The sequence below is a fragment of the Cricetulus griseus genome, chromosome 3 (genome assembly GCF_003668045.3).
Source record: "Cricetulus griseus strain 17A/GY chromosome 3, alternate assembly CriGri-PICRH-1.0, whole genome shotgun sequence".
NCBI classification, from domain to species: domain Eukaryota; kingdom Metazoa; phylum Chordata; class Mammalia; order Rodentia; family Cricetidae; genus Cricetulus; species Cricetulus griseus.
In genome coordinates this window covers 157,784,555-157,808,797 of record NC_048596.1, presented here as the reverse complement: position 1 = coordinate 157,808,797, position 24,243 = coordinate 157,784,555, and the positions used below count along the sequence as shown (strand labels likewise).

Here is a 24,243-nt window from a genome sequence, read left to right as displayed (position 1 = left end):
TTTATATCCACACATGTCCTTGCTGATAGATGTTTTGAAGGAGACACCTTTTCTTTCCATTATGGCTTCCTTTTAAGTTCTGATTTAATTACTGTGGGTGTTAATCAAGATATGAGTTGGGGTATAATATTTTAAATGTTGGTAGAGTTGTAATATCAGATCCCTGAAGTATCAGAGCAACTCTGCCTTTCTGATGGGTAATGTCACCAATGCAAAGACCATGCCAACCATGGGGAGTCTGGAGAGATTTTGTTTGTCTATTGACCTAGTGTTATTTTGTACATACCAAAACATGCCAAGAAAATGTAGTATTTAAGGGATACATTAGTTATACAGAGCCATTTAACTCAAGATGAAAAATTAACAAAGTTTTCCATGTATTTTACTGAATGTATGCATGACTGTATTTGCTTTTATTGCCCCAAATGTGGAAATACAAAGAAATTATTAAGTGTTTGGTCTTCTAATGAGGTATGTATTTTAAAATGTTAAAAGTGTGACCTTAACATAAAAAGAATTTAAGGCACATGCAATACCTTCTCATACAGTCCAAGGCTCGGATGAAAAAGTCTTTGTGCAGTTGATGCTCGTCTCTCAGGATGGAGCACTGTTCCAGAGTCACTGACATCGATGTCCTATCTTTGGCACTTTTACAACAGGTAAAACGAATACCATTGAGTTTTCGACAAATCTGCAAGACACAAATGAAAACAAGGAATCAAGTGCTTCTGTCTACCCTAAAAAATTAAACACATTGCCTTTTCCTTTTCTAAGTTAGAAGGCTGTCTTTAACTTGTTTATTGATTTGAGTGGGAGGTATGGGGCTATCAACACCACTAAATGAGATGTCATAGACCCCACAGAGGAGGCATGCAGGGTCCTGATTTACATAAATGCCACTCAGGAGCATCAGCTTGGCTGAAAATGAAGCAAAACATATTGCTCGTAGGCTAGGCACTTGAATGTGTACCTAAAGTATATCTGTTTTAAGATCAACCAGCCAAAAATCATATTATTGATATGAGAAGGTCTCATGAAGTCCCACCCCTAAATGAAGAATTGGAAATTGATGACTTCTGGGGAAGGGAGAGTCAGTTTTCATCATAATTTCTATTTATGAGAGGCTACTTATGCTCTGTAGATGGTTCTGCACACATTCCCATATAGACAGCACTAAGTGAATGCAGTGGGTTCAAAAAGGAGCACATGACATTGAGAGGGAAAAGTGGTGGTGTGGGTAGAGATGAGGGAAATGATTAGGGGTAGACTTGATAAAAACATATTATATGCAGGTATGAAATTCTCAAATAATAAAAAGTATTAAAATCACCTACTGAAAATTAAAAAAAACTCTTCTGGGCTTGAATTTTTGTTTCAAATACCTGCATTCATAAGGGAACCATGTGCAATACTGGGAGCACTAAATTGGCTACCTTACTTTACATTGATTGTCACACAGCACATGGTTCTAGATGACTGACAGATATGTTCTTCTGATGAAAGGAGCATAAACCCTAGTGGATGCCATGACTATCCTCACTTTACAGTAGGGAAAATTATGACTTTATGTAAACTGTGTAACCTGTATACAGCAGAGCAGGAACAGACTGCAAATACTGGTCTGCCTAAGTCCAAACACCAAGGGTTTAACTTCTATATGTCTGGTGTTCTTCTGTGACTCTTGTTACTATAAGACAGACAACTGTCACTAACTCAGGAATACACATTTTCATCATTGTCTTCTTCTGAACATGTAGACCCCTCTGCTCCCTTTTATTTTAGCCCATGGTGGTTTCTGGGATGAGAAACCAATAATTAACTGCAGCAGCAGCAATGCTAATCAATGTGCATTAAGATAAATTAATGTGACACAATAACCATCTACTTTATTATCTGGAATCAACAAGGCCTTAAAAGTGACTGCTTAGAGAAGAAACATAAAGCAGTTTTTATTGAGAGTTTTTTTTTCACTGTATTTTAATTGTAATTTTGGTACTTAAATTAAGATTTATATGTCCCTATTAATTCAGATTTTTACTCATTTCTATTTCCAATAAAAGTAGATACAGAAAACTGAGGGTATGATTTTACCATATAATCTCTTTTTACTTAGAAAATTTGAATTCTCCCAAATAAATAGTATTTCACATTTTCAAAAGCTGACTATTCACAGTCATAAAATAGACCTTAATGGTTACTTTTGAGATATAATTTTAAAAGAATTAATATTCCTTAAAATATATTACTACAGTCACATGTGCCCTTCCTGCTTGAGATAGTTAGCGTTCTGCATTTATAGTCAAGTAGAGGCGGGCTGTTCGCCACAGTCTGCAAGAGAATTCTTGATTTCAGTCTCTCTACAGCTTGTGAATGATGCAAGCTTGCTTGTACATACTCAGATAGCATTTGGATTCTTAAAGTTTTCCTTTTTATTATTTAAATTAAATCAAGAAAAAAACATTAAAAAAACTGTGTGTTTTAATTAGACTGTGAGACATTGAAAAAAGCAGTATTTCATTAGACAGTATATAGACAGGAAAGGGGGAAATAGAAATAAAGCCTTTGGTAATGTCATGGAGGATTCCTGTGTTTCTTCATTTTAAGGGTATTCTTAAGTTGTTCTGGTTAGAAAACTGATATTGAAATGGAGCTTTCAACTTACTGTAATGCTAGGGAATGCATAATCAACTGTGAGTCGTATAAGAACCTTGTGTGATTGGTATACATACCAGAAAACTGTTTTAGAAATAAGAAGGATTGATGGGAAATGAGAAAAAGAATGTGCCAAGAGAAGATATACATTCATATTTTCATAAATCTATCATTGCTTTATCTTTTTAGATGATTTTACCTCAGTTATACAATGACATGCTCATATGGTCTCCAGATATTAGATGCCCTTGCAAATGATTGGACTTCCTGGATGCTGTTTTCAGCAAAAACACAAAATAAGGTAGAGCTTACGATAGTGAAATTTTAGTGAATTAGTAACCATGGTGATATCTGAAGATACACAAAACTGTAACTGGTGTGGTGCTGAGTGTGAACAGCATAAGTGGTCTGCTTGTAAGCAGTGTTTCCTGGATTTGTGGCCTTTGAGATTCTTCCCAAACAGATCCAAGAGGCATGGAGGAACTTTTCTCTGTCTTCTTGGTTGATTATTTTCTGTGGTTTCATGATAAATTATCCCTTCCTTGTTTTCCAGAAGTGACTAAGTAACATTGGTAATAGTAGGAAGGCTGATTTAAAAGCTGTTGATGGAGCATAAATAATGTGTACTGCAGGGTTAAGGCGCCTGACCTCTGAATTGTAGGAGTGACATAGCCAAGGCTGCAAACATGTACTCATCACAGAGATCTCTAGGGTGCCTTTCCTTATGAAAGGATGCTTTCCCAAAGAAAGTTCCTGGGATCTAAAATTTTAACATAATTCATAAATTTAATATGAGCTCTGTTTCAAGTTGCCAAGGAAGAGCCTAAAAACACAGGCATGATTCTTTCCCTAATTCTTGTGGCAGTCTAGGCAGGAAAACAGGCATAGCTTCCACTCTGAGGGTGCCATTAAGTGAAAGAGAGAACCATGCACAGTTCAGCTCCTTACACCATGCAATCATCAGTAAGAAATTCTATGCCAATGCCCAAATTAACAAATACATTTACAAGCTCATTAACTGAACAGTATGTCCATGGGTCTTAAGTCAGGGATCTGGCAACCACACAAGTGGAATCTTTCTCCATCTCTATTGATGAGATTATCCACAAGGCAATGATGCCTTGTTAACTGGATAATGCAAGATGAAACCTAGGCTTAGACTCTACATCACATGTTTCTGACAATGCTTGTTGGTCATGGTGTACAAGGGCAAAGATGGACATTTGTGCTTACCGTTGCTGCCAGCCACATGATTTCTACATTCTTTCTTTTTTTGGCTTGAATATTTTGATGGAGATTGTCCAACAATCCTTTTAAATCATTTTGTTCTTGAAAATGTGAAATATCTAAAGGAGAAAAAATAAAGGAGAAAACCAAGAAACAGGGTCGGCATGAAGCTTCCTATGGAGGTTTCTTGCAACATTTCTGAAATTGCAACTTTCAAAACAAGAAATGTCCTTTAGAGGAAAGAGTACTTAAGGGAAATGATACTAATCTCTTCAGCTTTATCCTTTATCTGAATACATGCTTCAGTTTCCTCTCCCTCTAGTCTATGTGACTATGATAATATCAAACTGCCTATTAAACAACAAGGAAAACATGTTTCACATGAGTCAGAGATGTCTTAGATAACATCTTTTTTTCATCACTAAGAAGTTAGCCTGGACCAAGTCAAATATTAAGTTGGACATCATGTGTGAGAGAAATTTGAAAATTCAAAATTTAAATATGAAGCTAGTTTCTAAACAGGAAGTTTCTCTTATCTTGATGCTATTGCCTTTTGGGGTCAGATAAGATTCTTTTTTACTTGGGATGGAACTACTGACTATTATAGGATTCCAAATGCTTCTGTAAACTTATTCTATTCAGACACTAGAAGAATTCTTTCCACTTTGACAGTGAAAACTGTATTTAAGCATTGCCAAACATTTCTTACAGAAAAAGAAGAGGCACTGCTGTCAAGGAGCACAAGTGTTCCAGGGAAGCCCAGCACAGGCAATGGCAAATGACAGGAGAGAACTGAAGATGGACTAGGGATATGTCAGATGTATCCATACTAACAGCTATAGCATGGGTAGCAAATGGCCTACACTGTACACTAAAGACAAAAGCAAATATTCCTGACACTTGATGAGTCAATGAAGGGGACAAAAATACTCCTTAAAACAGTGTTGGATCTGTAATAATAGTACAAAAGGTACTAGGTAGCTCACAAACTGAGGCATAAGGAATTTCCGACATCTTAGATGAAGGCTAAAAGATATGAGGTACGTAAAACCTAAGGACCAAATCTAGTTTATCCAATTACACAGAAGACACTAAACAGACAGTCCCAAATCTAATCATGAAACTAACCCAGATTTGCTTTAGTAGTGATGAAAGTTTGTAATTTCTAAGTTTGTACCAGATGCTTCATTAGCCAAGTGACTTGTGAGTAGTCCCTGACACTGTTTCCAGAGAATCGCTGGAGTATCTCAGGGAAACATGCAGTCAATGCATAGACACCAATGACCACAAATGGTTGAAAGGGGACATCTCAGGTATCATGAGAATAGAATAAAGTGAGTATTCTTCTATTGTATATCACAAGTTACAGAAGAGAGATTTAAAATACCTATGTGAAATATACATTATTTCACTTAATGACATAAGTTTCAAATGTCAAACTTTTATCATAGAACTAAAGCTGACTCTCAAAGAAAAGGCTGACCACAAACACTCTCTTAGTTAGGGCTATTATTGCTAGGATAAGACACCATTGCCAAAAGCAACTTGGGAAAGAAAGAGTTTTGACTAGATTCTATTGCTGTCTAGTATAGCTAGCTTTGCATTCTGATTTTCAGTGGTTTTATTAGCTCATAAACAATATACCACCATACTTAAAGGCAAACCTTATAGAGGTATTTGCTCAACCAGGAGTCTCTATTCTCAAATGACGCTAGCATGTGACATGTTAACAACAAACAAACAAACCAGCAACAACAAAAAGTCCCCTTGCCACATAATAATCAAAGCCCAAACATACAGAATAAAGAAAGAATATTAAGAACAGCTAAGGAAAAAGGCCAAGTAACATATAAAGGCAAACCTTCAGAATTACATCTGACTTCTTCATGGAAACCGTGAAAGTCATGAGGTCCTACAAGCACTAAGAGAGCAAGGATGCCAGCCCAGACTACTATACCCAGAAAAACTCTCAATCATAATAGATGGAGAACATAAGACATTACACAACAAAACCATATTTACACAAAACATATCCACAAATCCAGCCCTACAGAAAGTTCTGGAGGGAAAACTCCAACACAAGGAAGGCACCTACATTAAGAAAAACATAGGCAATAGATGATCTAACTTTACCAAAACCCAGAAATAGAGGAAAAATACTCACACACAATACCACAACCAAAAACAAATCCAAAACAAGCAAGAAATAATAATCAATGGTCATTAATATCCCTCAATATCAATGGTCTTATATCACGTAGAAAAAGACACAGACTAACAGAATGGATATGAAGACAGAATCCATCCTTCTGCTGCATACAAGAAACACACTTCACATTCAAAAACAGACATTACCTCAGAGTCAAGGGTTGGGAAAGATTTTTCCAATCAAATGGCCCTAAGAAAAAAGCTGGTGTAGCCATCCTAATATCTAACAAATTAGACTTCAAACTAATAACAATCAAAAGGGATGAAGAAAGTCATTTCATATTCATCACAGAAAAATCCATCAAGATGAAGTCTCAATTCTGAACATTTATGCATCAAATACAAAGGCACCCACATCCATAAAGGAAATATTACTAAAACTCAAATCACACAATAAACACCACACATCTATAGTGGAGATTTCAACACCCCACTCTCACCAATAGACAGGACCACCAGACAGAAACTAAACAAAGAAACAAAGGAACTAACAGAATTTAAGACCCAATTGGGTTTAACAGACATCTATAGAACATTCCATCCAAACAGAAAAGAATATACCTTCTTCTAAGCACCACATGGAACCTTCTCTAAAATTGACCACATACTCAGCAACACAGCAAACCTTAACAGACACAAAAAATTTGGAATAACCCCCTATATCCTATTAGATCACCATGGTTGAAAGTTAGAATTCAACAACAACACAAATTTCAGAAACCCTACAAACTCATGGAAATTGAACAATGCACAATTACACCATTCCTGGGTCAAGGAAAAAATAAAAAATAAATTAAAGACTGCCTAGAATTCAATGAGAATGACGACACAACATATCCAGACTTTTGGGATACTTAGAAAACAGAACTAAGAGGAAAGTTCATAGTACTAAATGTCCACATGAAGAAACTGGAGAACAGTCACACTACAGAATCAACAGCACAACTGAAAGCTCTAGAACAAAAAGAAGCAAACTCACCCTGGAGGAGTAGATGCCAGGAAATAATCAAACTGAGGGCTGAAATCAATAAAGTAGAAAGCAGGAAAACACTACAAACACACAATGACACAAAGAGTTGGTTCTTCAAGAAAGTCAACAAGATAGACAAACATCTAGCCAAACTAAACAAGAGGCAGAGACAGAGAATGCTAATTAACAAAATCAGAATTGAAAAGGGGAACATAACAATGGACACTGAGGAAATCCAGAGAAACATCAGGTCATACTTTGAAAACCTGTACTCCACAAAATTAAAAAAATTTACAGGAAATGGACAATTTCCTGGATAGATAACACTTTCCAAAATTAAACCAAGAACAGATAAATAATTTAAATAGAACAATAACCCCTAAATAAATAGATATAGTCATCAAAAGTCTCCCAACCAAAAAAGCCCAGGGCCAGATGGTTTCAGTACAGAATTCTACCAGAAATTCAAGGAAGAGTTAATACCTGTTCTCAAATTTTCCATGCAATAGAAACAGAAGGGTCATTGTCAAACATTTTACAAGGCTACAATTACCTTGGTACCCAAGCAACATAAAAACACAGATAAGAAAGAGAACTATAGTCCAATATCCATCATGAATATTGATGCAAAAATACTCAATAAAATACTCAAAATTGAATCCAGGAATATTTCAGAGAAATCATCTACCATGATCAAGTAGTCTTTATCCCAGGGATGCCGGGATGGTTCAAAATACAACAATCTCAAATGCAAAAGAAAAAACACATGATTATCTCACTAGATGCTGAAAAAGCCTTTGACAAGATCAACACCCTTTCATGCTAAAGGTCCTGGAAAGACCAGGGATAATATGAACATACCTGACCATAACAAAAGCAATATACAGTTAACCAACAGCCAACATCAAACTAAACGGAGAGAAACTCAATGTGATTCCTCTAAAATCAGGAACAAGACAAGGCTGTCCTCTGTTCTCCATAAATCTTCAATATTGTACTTGAAGTTCTAGCTAGAACAATAAGACAACAAAAGGAGATCAAGGGGATACAAATTGGAAAGGAAGAAGTCAAACTTTCATTATTTGCAGATGACATGATTGTTTACATAAGTGATCCAAAAAACTCTACCAGGGAACTCCTACAGCTGTTAAACACCCTCAGCAAAGTAGTAGAATACAAGATAAACTAAAAAAATCAGTAGTCCTACTATATACATACGATAAATGGGCTGAAAAAGAAATCAGAGAAACATTACCATTTACAATACCTGCAAACAACAGAAAATATCTTGGGTAAAACTAACCAAACAAATAAAAGACCTGTATAGCAAGAACTTTGAGTCTTTAAAGAAAGAAATTAAAGAAGATACTAGAAAATGGAAAGATCTCCCATGTCTTGGGTAGGTAGGATCAACATAGTAAAAATGGAAATCTTGCCAAAAGCAATCTATAGATTCAGTGCAATCCCAATCAAAATACCAGCAAAATTCTTCACAGATCTTGAAAGAAACATTATCAACTTTATATGGAAAACAAAACACCCAGGATAGCCAAAACAACCCTGTACAATAAAGAAATTTCCAGAGGTATCTCCATCTCATACTTCAAGCTCAGTTATAGAGCCATGGTCCTGTAAACAGCTTGGTATTGGCATAAAAATAGACAGGTATACCAATGGAATCCATGGAAAACCCTGATACTAACCCATACACCTATGAACACCTGATTTTTGACAAAGAAGCTAAAACTATACAATGGAAAAAAGAAAGCATCTTCAACAAATGGTGCTGGCATAACTGGATGCTGGCATGTAGAAGATTGCAGTTAGATCCATATCTATCACGACACCCAAAACTTACGTCCAAATGGATCAAAGACCTCAACATAAATCCAGCCACACTGAACCTATTAAAAGCCAAAATGGGAGGTACCCTTGAATGAATTGGTGGTACAGGAGACCACTCCCTGAACATAACAACCTTAGCACAGACATTGAGATTCACAATTAATAAATGGGACCTTCTGAGACTGAGATGCTTCTGTAAGGCAAAGGACACAGTTAACAAAACAAAACGGCAGCCCACAGAGTGGGAAAAGATATTCACCAACCCCACATCTGACAAAGGAATGATCTCCAAAACACCAAATAATCCAATTTAAAAATGAGGTACAGAACTAAATGTAGAATTCTCAATAGAGGAGTCTAAATTGGCTGATAGAGACTTAAGAAAGTGCTCAACATCCTTAGCCATCAGGGAAATGCAAATCAAAACAACTCTGAGATACGATCTTGCACCTATCAGAATGGCTAAAATCACAAACACCAATGACAGTTTATGCTGGAGAGGATGTGCGGAAGGGGGAACACTCCTCCACTGCTGGTGGAAGTGCCAGTTTGGAAATAATTATGGCAGTTCCTCAGGAAAATGGGAATCAGTCTGCCACAAGATGCTGCAATTCCACTCTTAGGCATATACCCAAAAGAAGCACATTCATACAACAAGAACATCTGTTCAACTATGTTCATAGCAGCATTATTTGTAATAACCAGAAACTTGAAGCAGCCATGATGTTCCTCAACTGAAGAATGGATAGAGAAAATGTGGTACATTTACACAATTGAGTACTAGTCAGTGGAAAAAAAAAACCAATGGAATCTTGAAATTTGCAGGCAAATGGATGGCACTAGAAGAAACCATCCTGTGTGAGGTAACCCAGTCACAAAAAGACACACATGGTATGTATTCATTCATATATGGTTTTTCGATATGGCTTGGGGGATTGCCATCCTACAATCCACACCTCCAGAGAGCCTGGGAAACAAGCTGTATCCTAAGAGAGACATGCATCGTATCCAGCAGAGGAGGAAATAGGGGAGCAGGAAGGTTGAGTTGGAGGAAGAATAGAGGAGAGCAGAACGAGAGATATCATAATGGAGGGAGCCATTATAGATTTGAGGAGAGAGCTGCCACTAGGGAAAATTCCAGAGATCTACAAGGATGATACCAACCAGCAATCTAAGCAATATTGGAGAGTCTTACTTAAATGCCCTTCCCCAATAATGATATTGATGACTACCTTATATGCCAACCTAGAGCCTTCATCCAGTAGCTGATAGAAGCAGAAGCAGACACCCACAGCCAAACACTGACCTGAACTCCTGGAATCTTGTTGCAAAGAGGGAGGAGTGAAGAGCAAAGGGGTCCTGACAGAGCTGGTGACACCCACAGAAACAGCTGACCTGAACAAGGGGGAAATCATGGACCCCAGACTAATGGCTGGGAGGCCAGCATGGGACTGATTTAGACCCCCCTGAACATGGGTGTCAGTGAGAAGGCCTCGGCATTCTATGGGACCTCTGGTAGTGGATCAGTATTCATCCTTGGAGCATGAATGTAGTTTGGGAGCCCCTTCCACGTGGAGGGATGCTCTCTCAGCCTGGAGTCATGCAGGAGGGCCTAGGCCTTGCCCTGAATGATATAACAGACTTTAAGATCCCCCATGGAGGGTCTTACACTCTCTGGGTATTAGAGGGGGATATGGTGGAGAGTTGGTGGGAGTGGGGTAAGAGGGGAGGGAGAGGGAGCTGGTATTGACATGTGAAGCAGAAATAAAACAGTAATAAAAAGAAACATCTGTGTCTCTAGGAGCATTTGAGGCCAAGGGACAGAGAGAGAAAAGACACGGGGACAGGCGGCTGTGCTGTGAAAGCTGGACTGTGCTGGGCAACAAGGCTCAGCACTGCATGGCCCTGAGCTTAGTGTTTTGCTTAGATGTAGAGCCTGGGTTCCAGCCAGAAAGCAACAGTCAGTGCTTACTCACATCTTCAAGTCATGAAGATTCTTCTGAAGCCAGTTCACTCAAGTATATTTCAACAATTTTTAAAGCAATGTATAATAAATTTATTCTAATGTAAGATAAACAAATCTGGAACAAATTGTAGAATGACCATAGTTAATTAATGTGTCCTTTGTTAAATATTTGATATCTCCTCACACACAAAGTGGTAACTATTTTTTTTGCAGATTTTTAAAATTTGAATTAGAAACAAGATTGTTTTACATGACAATCCCAGTTCCCTCTCCCTCCCCTCCTCCCTTACCACTCCCTCCCCAACTAAAAACCTACCTATTACATATTCTTTCTGCTCCCCCTGGATGATGAGGCCTTCCATAGGGTGTCATCAGTGTCTATTGTATCCTTTGGGATAGGGCCTAGGCCCACCCCAGTGTGTCTTGGCTCAGGGAGTATTCCTCTATGTGGAATGGGCTCCCAAAGTCCAAACCTATACTAGGGATAAGTACTGAACTACTACAGCAGGTCCTGTAGATTTCCGAGGTTTCCTCACTGAAACCCATGTTCCTGGGGTGTGGATCAGTCCCATGCTGGTATCTCAGCTATCAGTCTGGGGAGCAAGAGTTCAGCTGTTTCTGTGGGTTTCACAAGCCTGGTCTGGACCCCCTTGCTCTTCACTTGTCCTTCTCTGCATCTGATTTCCAGTTTAGTTCAGTGGTTAGTTGAGGGTGTCAACCCAATATGATTTTCAGGGACATTAATCAATGACTATTTTTTATTGTTCAAAATAGTTTCAGTCAGGTTTTCTGTCACATGCCACCAATGACATTTAAGGTAAATAAACTAGCCACTTTATAAATGCTGTTATTATAGAATGGGACAGACAAATAATATTTCTCGATAGCATCCAATAAGCCAAACCTGTGTTGGTGGTTTTGAAATATTGTATGCTTATTCTTTGGCATGCTGTCCTTAGAGAGCTGGGGTGTAGTTCCCTCTCACTTTAATTTAGGTAGAATTATGATTGTCCTGACTAATAAGCAAGACATAAATAGTAGCATTTTCCAAGGCCAGGTTGTAAGTTACTACATAAGTCCTATCTGATTATTCTCTTTGAATGGTATTGTGTGTAGTCAGTCTTCCTTTCAAGGTAGTCTCTATAAGGATACATATAATATAAACTAGGATATGCTCATGCCACATTCAAGTCCATTTAGGTGACCAAGACAACAGTCATTGTGTCAAAATATCCCAGGTACTAGGGCATGAATACTGAGACCTCTGGATGTTTCCAGCTTCCAAACACTGAAGAGATCCCTGACCACTGTCCTTTCTACCCCAAGTCACAGACACAAGAAAAGAGAGAAACTGCCCTACTTTCCTCATCAGACTCCCTAACCCAGCAGATCTGTGAGCTGAAGTTAACTGATTTTTTTTATGTGTAAGTTATTGTGGAATAGTTTGTTACATAGAATATATAGATAGACAAGCTACAATGGAAAAACTTAGAAAGAATAACACTCCAGAGAAGACAGTATCTTCACAGTGCTCTCTGGTTAGCACTGTACTCAGCAATATAAATCTACTATAATTAACTATGAACAATTAGAGTTGATTGTATTAGCAAGCAGAGAGTCACTATTGGGGAAAAGTCATTGCACTATCTTAAAATTATAAATTACATTCTTTTGCATGCTACAGATGAAAGGCGCAGAAAGATGGTGTTCCACTAAAACTAGCTTTATACTAGTTTACTCCCATTATTTACTAGTAAACTCTCATCTGCTTTTATGAAGGAGGCAATATAAAAAATCAAATTCCAACCTGTTTAGAGATGGATATTTTTGACCTACACACTTCCAAAGTTTCTTCTTCAATGAATGTAGACACTTGTCACCAGAAGAAACAGAAAATACTTTAAAATTATTGTTAAAATGTGTTTTGGATAGAGTACTGAAGATTTTATCAAATTCCTTTTCCATGTATTACACACTGGAATCTATGCTCATTTTGGAAAAAAAGATAAGAATGAAATAATAATGTATTAACTATTTTTCTCATTTTTAAAAAAATCTCAGAATAGATTATTATAATAAAAATCTAGGAATAGATTATGGCTAGATTACAGAATGCCAAAACATGTGATAAAAGGCCTAAGCAATTTTCCTTTTTGTTATGTGGCCCTTTAACAACTGAACTTGAGCTCCCTGTTCTGTTTAGCATGGTTTTCCACAGCAACAGAACTAGGTGGACTAAGACGGTCTTTGCTATGGGAGGCCTTGTGTGTGTAATCAGTGCAGGATTCTGCAAGCCACACCCAAGTGTGTGGATAATCACTTTTTCTTGTGGTCAGATGAGGAGGTCCTAGTAATGAAGGGAAATGGGTGATCACCCCTGCCCATGCAGGCCGACTTCCATGTACCCTGTTTACCCAACAACCACAGAGAAAGGATTTGCCCGTTGGGAGTAAGTGAAGACAGGAACAAGAGTGGAGTTTTCAAAGCCTAGTTAAAGAAGGAATGCATCTTTGAAGGTAATTCCGATGTTCTACCAGCTGACTGCTATAACAGAGGAAGGTGAGAATGCAGCCCAGAAGGACAAAGGTCAGGCCTTTTCCCTCTGTCTTCTTTACCCTCCTTTCTGATGACACAAAAGGAACTGATTCTCCCAACAGTCATGGTGTTAAATTATCCTGTCAGGACCTTGGAGGCAAATGAGATCTTAGCATGTCATCCCACAAATGTCACTAAGGCATCAGGGAAGGTATAGATGAAGTAAAGCATAGAAGGATAATTATAGAATGAAAAAAATACACCAAAAGTGTAAATGTCTCCAAAATAAAAAGGGAAGTACTGAGTGAATGAGAGTATGAAATGAGTATCTCACTCCTCTTCTCTAGCACTTCCAACTTGAAGTGGCCTCTTACTTGGTAAGCTGAGATACCCATATTCCCAGTTGATCAAGACAGCAATAAGTATCAATTAATTAGCATTCACAGACTGCACTTTTTTTTCTGACATACCTGACCTACCTAATAAAGAAAACCTTTAATTCCCCCTTTCCTGCTCTTCCAAGGCCATTTCCGCTATTGTGGTGATTTGTGATGCAAAATGGTAGGAATGGTGATATAAATTGGTTGAAAAGATTGGGAACAGAATGTCTCACCTTTCTGGGTTGACTAGAAGAGGCATGGTAATTAAAGAGAGACTGACTATTCATGTTAAACCGTGGAGGGATTTAGAGCATAAAACTATGTAAAAGGTCAAATTCTAAATCATTACCAGTCTTCTCTGTGAATCATTTTTATTTACTTATTTTCCTCTTATGTGTGTAAATGTTTTCCTGCATGTAGTCTGTGCATGATGAACATGCCTGATAGCCTCAGGGGCCAGAATGCAGCATTGGACTTCCTGGGAACTGAAGTTACAGATGCTTTGGAAGTGACATGGGGGTACTGGGGAGACCTCTGGAAAGTAACAGAGGCCAAGCCATTTCTCTAACCTCCCCGCTTTGATTTAAATTAGAAGTTGAAATTAAATTTTAGTCACCCTCAACAGATGTTCTGTTTGTTGGATATAACATCAAATGAAACTGAACCATTAGAGAACCAGGAATTAATCCAGGTCAAATCCAGATATTTGTATCTTAAATGTATATCTTAAAAATTAAGATAATAGTGCTAATGTACTTTTACTGTAAGGCCTAAAATTACCTTAAGGTGATTTGATTAGAATCTTTTATGGATATTACAAAAAGGAAGGTAATTATTTTTGAAAATGTATCAGAGAATTGATAATCACTTGAAACAGTAATTAAAGTTAATACAAGTATGAAGGAACGCATACAAGACAGAGAAATAAAGGTTTTTCAATAGAAAGAGTGTTGTAAATTTGTTTCAAATGACAGGAAGAATTCTCAGTCCATGTAACTGGAAGGATCAGTGGACTTGTTAGAACCCTGCAGAAATATAATTCCCTAAGAATCTTAGAATGCACAACAACCATTATCCTACCCATATCTCTAGCTTTCCTAAGTGGAGTGTGACATCTTTTTGTCATAAAAACTGACAGTGGAAATATTAACTTCCTTTCCCTAGAGAGATAATCGGGGAATGCACATTGAAGTACAAAGTGTGTGCATGCTAATTCCCCTCCTTTAGCTGACAATGAAATGTAAATGTTCCAAGCAGCTAGAGACTTATCTAAGTGGGCTTTCAACTGAGTTTTTGTCTTTTTTCCTAAGCCATTTCATGTTGGCTGAAGAGGCTAGTGTATTGGGAGACCATCCAAACTCAATGCTTGGCAGAATGTGAAATGCATGATGGGATATCTTAATTTTGGAAATCCAGTGAAATGTAAAGAAGAACAAGAGGTAGGATGACCGAAGATCAGACATCTCCCTGCAAGGACAACAGAAGGCAGACATCTCTCCCTGTAAGGATGACAGAGGGTCGGGTATCTCTCTGTGTACCTGCACATAGCAGAACTGAAGAGGGAAAAGCAGGAACACAACAAGCTGTGAACACAATATAGGCAACACTGGGGATGTGGGGGTCAGTTCAGTTTTTGGTTGGCAGGGCTGGTGGCCATTTCAATGCCTGATAATGTGACTACTTTTAGATTTTGCTCACAGTTGAACCTTGGACAAGATATCTCCAAATGCCCATACATGCGTGGTATTCTCTCAAAAAGCTCTAGCTGGCACCCAGAAGAAGCAACTGTATATAAATGTGAAGTGTTCAAGAAAATATAGTGTCACAGCAAGTGGGAGAAAAGGTAATAACTTACACATTCACTTTGGAGTCTGGAAAATAGTCAATCACTATTAGAAAGTCTCTTTGCTAATCAGAAATGATTATACCATTTTTTGTTGGAAGATCTCTATGGGTGTGTGTGTGTGTGTGTGTGTGTGTGTGTGTGTGTGTGTGTAACTCCAGCTCTAGTCAGGTAGAGACAGGCAGAGCCCTTGGAACTGGCTAATCATCAGCTTTAGCCTATCCTCTTTCAAAATTAGTCAGGGATGGAATCCAAGTTTATTCTCTGACTCATTTGTACACATGTACATTTGTACAGAGAGGAACACACACACACACATACACACACACACACACACACACACACACACACACACACACACACCAAACGAACAACATTATCTATTAGGAGTGAGTTGTTCCTGTCTATGGCATGATAAAATTCAACATGAATTAATCTAAATTGTATTTATATGTAAGCATTAATTTTCTTCTATCAGGTCCTTTTAACTACAGGGTTACTGTCTCAATGTGGTGATATTGCTTTATGAATTTTATATCATTGTTGAAAGATTTTTTTTACTACATTGTCCTGAGAAAATACTTGATACATATTATCTATGTTTTGTTGGGAACAAAGGTCAACTGACACAGTAAAAATAGAAAATGCTGAGGGGTTTTGGAACAGCTCAGAAGTAGAGTTTCTTGGGTTCAGTCACAAGCATAAAAGACAAAAAGAAAGAAAAACTGAAAACAAGGTAAAAGTTCAATGACAGAAAACCTTTCAGTTCAAGTCAACTACAATATTTTATGGTAGAACTGAGTAGAATTCTTAACATGCATGCACAGCTTTTGAAAAAAAAATATCTGCAAAGTATATGATTGGCTCAACATGGTGGCTAATCAATCCCTGTAATCCCCATACTCAGAAGACTGAGGAAGGAAGGCTTCTTTGTTCAGGGTTAGCCTAGAATATCTGAGGGAAACTTATATCAAGACAATAAAAGAAAATGAAAAATATATTTATCAATTATGATTGGTACTATTATTGATTTAAAGATGGTGAAGTAGATAAATTCTTTGTTTCTGAGATTTCTTCCTCTAAAGCCACTCGGAAACAGTAGGAACCCAATAGCTGTGAGGAACAACTACAAATCACTTACAGCATCACTGGCATGCAGAATATAATGCTTAACAACCTACAACTGGCCTAATTCTGAGAGTTTTCACACCAGCAGGTTCAGGGTCTTCACACAGACATGGAAGGTTTCTGTTTCTAGAAGCCAGAATGTTTTCTTCCCCTTAGGGATCATTTATTTTGCCTCATGGGGAGATGGAGACTCCTGATCACTCTATGGGCTTTACCTTGAGTTTTGGGTGGTGGCAAGAGTCCCATTGTCCCCTTTGCTACAACCTCTTAGGAAGACCATGTCCTTAGACCATATCTACCACATTGAACTTTCCATCTATCTCTACACAGGTTCATACCTGCTGTGGTAGCTTGAATGTAATTGGCCCCCATAATCTCATAGGGAGTGATACTATTTGTAGGTGTGGCTTTGTTGGAGTGGATATGATCTTGTTGGAGGAAGTGTGTCACTGTGAGGATGGGCTTTGAGGTTTCCTACGCTCGGGATACTATCCAGTGTGTCAGTTTACTTCCTGCTGCCTGCAAGATGTAGGAATCTCAGCTACTCCAGCACCGCATCTGCCTGCACGCCACTATGCTCCCTATAATGTTGATAATGGACTGAACCTCTGAAACTATAAGTAAGCCACCCCAATTAAAATTTTCCTTTGTTAGAGTTGCTGTGGTCATGGTGTCTCTTTACAGCAATAAAACACTAAGTAAGACACCTGCCATCTTGACAAATGAAAGGTAAGAAAAGATGAAACTATGCTCTTAATTATTTCTATTGCTTTGAGCCTGCCTTTTCTCTTGGTGTGCATTGTTGAGCTTCTGAAGAATGTGCCTCTTATTCTGTGTGCTTTTTACTCTGTCTTCCTACATGTATCATATATATTCTCACCTTAAAAGCCTATGATGGGCTTTTATACATTTTATTAAAAAGGATTCCATGAAATTTTGCCATCGACTCCGCAAGTCTAATTGCTTCTTCTTAATCACCATTATTAACAAATGTACTTGCTGTCTCTGTTCACTTCCCCTGGATGACAATTCTGTTACTTTCTTTTTTTGGGGGGGGTTTGTTTTTGTTTTTTGTTTTTTCAAGACAGGGTTTCTCTGTGGCTTTGGAGGCTGTCCTGGAAGTAGCTCTTGTAGATCTGCTGGTCTCGAACTCACAGAGATCCACCTCCTCTGCCTCCTGAGGGCTGGGATTAAAGGCATGCGCCACCACCGCCCAGAAAAATATGTAGCCCAGGCTGGCCTCGAACTCGTGATCCTCCTGCCTCTGCCTCCTTCAGCAAATCCTACCAGCGTTCACCATCACAACCGGCTCTGTTACTTTCTTATTTGACTCCAATCCAAGTTATTTCACTGTCTTGTTGGGCTATGTCTCCAGGCTCTGCATGTACATATCTTTCCCTCATTTTGTATGGGGACTGTATAGAAAAATATTCTTATGATTTATCTAAAATGAATTATATATAAAACATTTGGCTCATATTTTATTTCTTCATTTTTGTCAAGGGGGGAGTTATGTAGGATGCTTTATCTTTCTAAGTACAAAACTGAATGCTATAACCATGTATAGCCACAGGTGTCAGAAACCATACAGGAAAAAGTAAAGCAACAACAGCAAAACCATAGAGTTAAATTATTCAGGGAAAATCCATCACTCCAAAACCACTCTCTTCTGAAAAGAGGTTTGGAGGTAATGTAGATTATCCCTTGATTAAACTGACTCATTAGACTGCAAGATACCCAGGCACAGACATACTCATCTTCATCTTCTCTGGTGATTGACACAGAGTTTTATAAATAATATCATTTCTGCCAATGTTTGCTAAATTGAATGTGAGAATTCCAGCAAAATTGCATATGTATGATGAAATATATGACAATATTATTATTGTTGCAAAACTGAGATTTTTTCTACAACAAAGTATTTTATATGCAATTTTATTGCTATAAGGGATGAAATAGTATATATGACAAGGATGTGAAATGTTTCAATGATAGTTTAGAACAGCTAAAACAAAAGTGTCTTCCCTATTTTTCCTTCTTAGCTCTCAATGCTGCATAGCCACCCTTATTATTTGAAGAAGGAAGTCCACATGCGGTGAATTTCTAGTACACATTGGTGTTAATACCATTCACTGCATTTTTGGGTAAAGGAAATTAATATTAGAAAAAAAATCTGTGACTTTGGATGTGATAAATAAGCATTGGGTTCTTCCTCCTTTAAGGAGGCAAGAACACTTCTCTGGTCTCATCTAATAAGCTCTTGAATACATCTACATCATCATGGTAACTTTGAGACATGAAGCTATCTGTGCTAGTGTATTAGAGAAGAGCTCTTTCTTTGACTTTATTCCCAACGCAAAAGTTAAGCATTAGTGCTTTAGAGAGACAGGAACAGGAACAGCAACAAGCCCTGTGCCAGGATGAGACTGCGCATAGTGCTAACCCTGCCCGCTGGAACTGCCCCAGCTGATCAAAAGTGCAGGAAACTATCAGAGGAAGGGCCTGAGGGGAAACAGCTCCTGAAGATTTACAGTGGCTTTGGTGTCAGGACAGAAAGCACAAACATCTGAAAACTGTAACACTGAACAAAGAAAACCAGAAGGAAGAACCCACAACAGCCCAATGTAGACATTTATCAACACCCCAAGGACCTGGTCTTTATTGCTGACACATATTAGCTGCTTCAGTCGAATCTTCAGCAAAAACTGACAGGAGAATGACTGCACACTGTGGAGAGTCCCTCCCTACTAAGCCTTCCAATAATGGCCTCTCTTTTTCAGCTGAGGGAAGATGGGATTATAGGATTCTACATAAACTTAAATAAATAGTTATTTCAATAGCACAGAGATTTTTAAACAGATTAGCTGATAATTCCCCAGACTGGCCTGAAAATCTCAGAAAGACATGGTCAAGGCTGACAAGGCCACTGTAGCTATATATCATACTCCCACTTATTAATACCTAAAGGTTAAATGCTCAATAATATTCAGAGCATCTACTAAAGGAAAACAGCATTTTTATAGATTAATGAATTGCGACTATCTACTGTGCCATATATGCCTTGGAGTTAGTGAATACTTGGGGAAGAGTATACTTGCTCACAAATTTTCCTATATGAGTAAAAGAAAACTAAAAACTATCTAAAATAGCCCAAGGAAGATCCATTATAGCCTTGATGTGACAAAAGTAGATGATATCCATTAAGATTAATGACATCCTTGGAGAAGTAATTTTTACTTAGAAAACAACACAGAATTCAAGCATTTCACTTGTAAGTCATTTAAAACATGTGGTTAGGGATTTCAAGCAATATATGCACAGTGTATTAATAAAGGCAAGTATTGGATTTTATAAATTATCTGTCCTTCAATATAAACTCCCGAGGTTTACTGTAAAAATAATAATAGATTTTGTGGATTAAAGAGATGACTCAGAATAGTCATACCTACCAGAATGGTATTTCTTGCCATTGTAGCTAATTCTTTAGCCCCTGTTCATACTCCTAACACAGCTCTTTGCTTGCCTTTTGGAAAGGAATGCCTCCCAGCTCTGCTTTGGGTTGTGACATAACTACCAGAGGTACAACTCATGTATGTTCCTGTGATTGTACAGGATTGTGCTGCATTTTTGTTTCAGTGTGACCACAATGACAATAGCATTCCATCCTGTGGAAAATCTTATAGTTTTGTCTCAAAATAGGAGAATCAAAGTAGGAAAATAAAGTACACTAAGATTAAACCCATCAGATGTGATGGGGTCAATTTAAATTGGTTCAATCTGTGGTTATAAGGCTTAATATTAGGATGTAGATAGACATTTCCTGGGTTTTGCAAAGTGGCAGTTGTAGGTTTGATGAGGAATGTACTCTGTATGTTTATCTTATTGATTGTTAAATAAAATACTGTTTGGCCAATGTAATGGCAAGTTAGGCAGGACTAGGAGTCAAAGAGGATTCTGGGAAATGTAGTAGAGAAGTGCTGATCCAGGCAGGAAGTGACATAGCAAGGAGACTCATATTTAAGTGAAGAAGAAACAGGAAGGGCCCTCTTTTCCCCTCTGCTCCTGCTCCAGCGACACAATGTGATCCACCGACAAGGAGGGATGCCAATAAGACATCCGATAAGATAAGTCTTATAAAATATATAGGTTTATGATATTTAAGACTGAGCTAACAGATGAGAAGTCCTCGCCATTGGCCAAACAGCTTTGAATCTAATACAAGACTCTGTGTATTTATTTGGGCCTAACTTGGGCAGGCGGCCAGCATAAAGCACACACGTGGCCGTGGGGCTCAGGTGGCTTTTGGCGGAAAGATTTATCATAACATAGGTTCTCCTCCAAGATCCATGACTTCCACAGATACATATAAGTCTCACACCTCATCAAAGATGTGGCTACTTGCAGCAGGCAGAGAGCATTACAGAAAACTACAACTGATCAAAATACAGAGAACAAGTGACTTTATAATCAGCCACAAGTTATACATGCACAATATAACTTCGTTATCAAGAGGATCATGGGGGAAGAGGGGACAGAGGAACATGAAGTTTGCTCTGAGATTTAGTCTTCTAGAATTATCAGAGAAACTACATCCATGAAATCTCATCAGCATGGCTGCCTAAACAAGACCTGAACAAGGACACCAATAGACATGCTGCCTCAGTCTCTGGTAAAGAATTTCAGACAACTCAGACATGTTGAGTCTTCTCCAGGAAAGAGGCCCCAAGTTGGTTATCTAATGCCGAGTGGCCAGCTCCAAAATCATAAACTTATAAGTAACCTTGTACAGGCTGATCAGGTTAATCATATATATATATATATATATATATATATATATATATATATATATATGTGTGTGTGTGTGTGTGTGTGTGTGTGTGTGTGTGTGTGACTATATATTAAGGTATATATATTATATATATATATATATATAATATATAATAGTATTATGTAATGATATAATATATAAACACTTGTGTGTTTGTATGTATATTTAACAACAATTAAGGAAATAGAGGCCATGAATTTGAGAGTGAGGAAGTGTATGAAAATATCTAATGGAAGGAAAGAGAAGGCAGAAATAACTATATCTTAACTTCAACAAATAAAAAATTAAAAAGCTATCATACTTTCAATTAATAAATTCAATACATTTATTTTATATAATAATTTTTCATGTTTCTAAAGACAATTGGTTATATAATCAGCTTTTCCACTCATGGACTCATGGGATTTCTGTCCATGTATTGAACCATCTTTAGTATCTGCACATGTATCTATGGGTCATTTTAGTGTGATAAAACAGTAGTCACTGGGTTCTGAAAAGGCCTCAATATTCTGCTACTAAAGAGAGCCCATGCATCAGACACAGACCAATGAACAATGTGCTTGTAGTCTGATGACAATTAGACCTTGATTGTGGCTTTTGGTGAAAATTTAATGTTTCACACTGCTTAAACTAAGTTTCCTGACAGTACACATATCTGAACAGAATTATACTAGAGATAAATCCATAATTTATGGATTTATTAAATCCAAATACTCAAGATTTCAAGCAAATAAAGAGTGACAGAGATGAATAACAGAGAAAACATTTTCAAAGTTTAAAATGTCTATCATCTTAGATGTTTAAAATTTTCACAGAGAACAATAAATTTGTCTCTTAATTTATATCATTATATAGGAGAACATGTATTCTACCTGTTTTCCGCTTTATATTCATGAAATATATCATATGTCTAAAAGATTAAAATAAATCACCAAGACATTTAAGTGTTAAAGAATTATAGTGAAAATATTTTGTACTCAGTTGTTATTTCTAATTCTAACCACCATATTTCTAAATCTTGACATTTTCTACTGGTACTACATTTAGTGTCCCAGCATGAACATCAGGCACATTGGCAACAGCAACCAAAGTAATAAAGCGGGCTTTGTGAACTTCCCTTTGGCAATCAGTCCTTTTCTTCACAAAATCTTAAAATCCCTCTCACTCTCCACTCCATGCTGTTTTAGTCATATTACATGTCTCTAGACTCCCCTTAAGACTGCTAATAAATGAATGATAATGTTTTGTACAATTCATATACTTACAATCAGGAGGCATCTTTTCCATAAAAATGGAAAAATATTCTTGAAGAAGTTCAAAATTTTCTTGATTAATACTTTCTTGCAAAGAAACATCTCCAAACCTGAAAATAGGAAAACAAAAACAAACAAAATCCAAAAATAAAAAAGAAAGAAAGAAACCCAACAAAAAACAAAGAACAAAGTCAGGGGATATAAAATGGCACCAAAAAGTAACATGATGATCTTTTTCTAATCCACTCCATGCCTCTACTGCAAGGCTGCATCCCTTCGGACTCTCTCCACTCAATATCTCCTATTCATGCTTGCACAGAGGTCTAGAAGAACATGCCTGGAAGCCATCTTGCTCTCTCCCAACTGCTGGGTGCACAGGTATATCCCTGAAGTCTCCTGGAGAGGACTTCACCTTGAACACATTCAGTGTGGAACTGTGAAATCTAGCAGCTGTCTATCAGTGCTCCTCATCCTCCTCCATCACAAAGTTTCTGTCTTCTCTTTGACTGCCTCAGTGTCACAGGTATATATATATATATATATATATATATATATATATATATATATAAAATTTTCTCCATTCATATCTACACATATACAGTTTTTCCTAGGTGTCAACTCAAGTCTCAGGGTAGATTTACTATTTGTTCTAAACCACAAACTGAAATCATTTTTCTTCTATTGATTAATCCTAAACCTGCTTGCAGTTTCTACCACAAATTCAGATTTGAAATCTAAGTCATACTCAGTCAGATTCCCTCTTTCTCCCACTAAATCCATTGCTCAACAGAGTTTTCAAGTTTCTACTCTTAGCACTACTGTTATACAAGATGTAATTCCTCTCATAGTCCTTTGCAGACATTTTAATGATATGCCTCCAGCCCCTCTTTTCCCTTCCACCTATAATTTAACATTTTTTCTAGAACATTATTTCAATCAGTAAATGTTCATTAATATCATGTGTATCAGACAGTCCACAGTGCAGTATGTTAAAACATTAGAAAAATTAATCTAGCACATATTTCATCATATAAGGTCACCAAATTTAATGTTTCTCATCTCTCTATAAAAACTAAATCAAACCCCATTTATTGTAGCATCTCATCTCTACATAATAATTGACAAGACACGTATGGGATACAGTTACACCATTCTCCCTTATCTAAGCATTATAATGCTTATGAGACTTTCCCCATGTTATTTTCCTCTGGGTATTCTGTCTTACCTTCCACGTCATCTTGAATTCCTATCCATCCCTCCTTCATAGCCAGTGAAAGGCAACTTTCCCTACAACAGTGGTTCTCAGCCTTCCTAATGATGTGGCCCTTTAAAACAGTTCCTTTAGTTGTGGTGACCCATAACCATAAAATTATTTTGTTGCTACTTCATAACTGTAATTTTGCTACTG

At 37.4% G+C, this 24,243-nt stretch overlaps 1 protein-coding gene across 3 annotated transcripts in view; it reads right to left on the bottom strand.

Moving 5' to 3' along the window:
* The window catches only part of Inpp4b (inositol polyphosphate-4-phosphatase type II B), a 373,594-nt gene that overhangs the window by 42,462 nt on the left and 306,889 nt on the right, over positions 1-24,243 (bottom strand). For all 3 annotated transcript variants that reach the window (XM_035442520.1, XM_035442519.1, XM_035442521.1), the window contains 3 exons: positions 22,848-22,945; positions 3,886-3,998; positions 537-691 (listed from right to left, as the gene is read on the bottom strand). In XM_035442520.1, the coding sequence (XP_035298411.1) occupies positions 537-691; positions 3,886-3,998; positions 22,848-22,945 (366 nt within the window). The remainder of the gene's footprint in view (positions 1-536; positions 692-3,885; positions 3,999-22,847; positions 22,946-24,243) is intronic.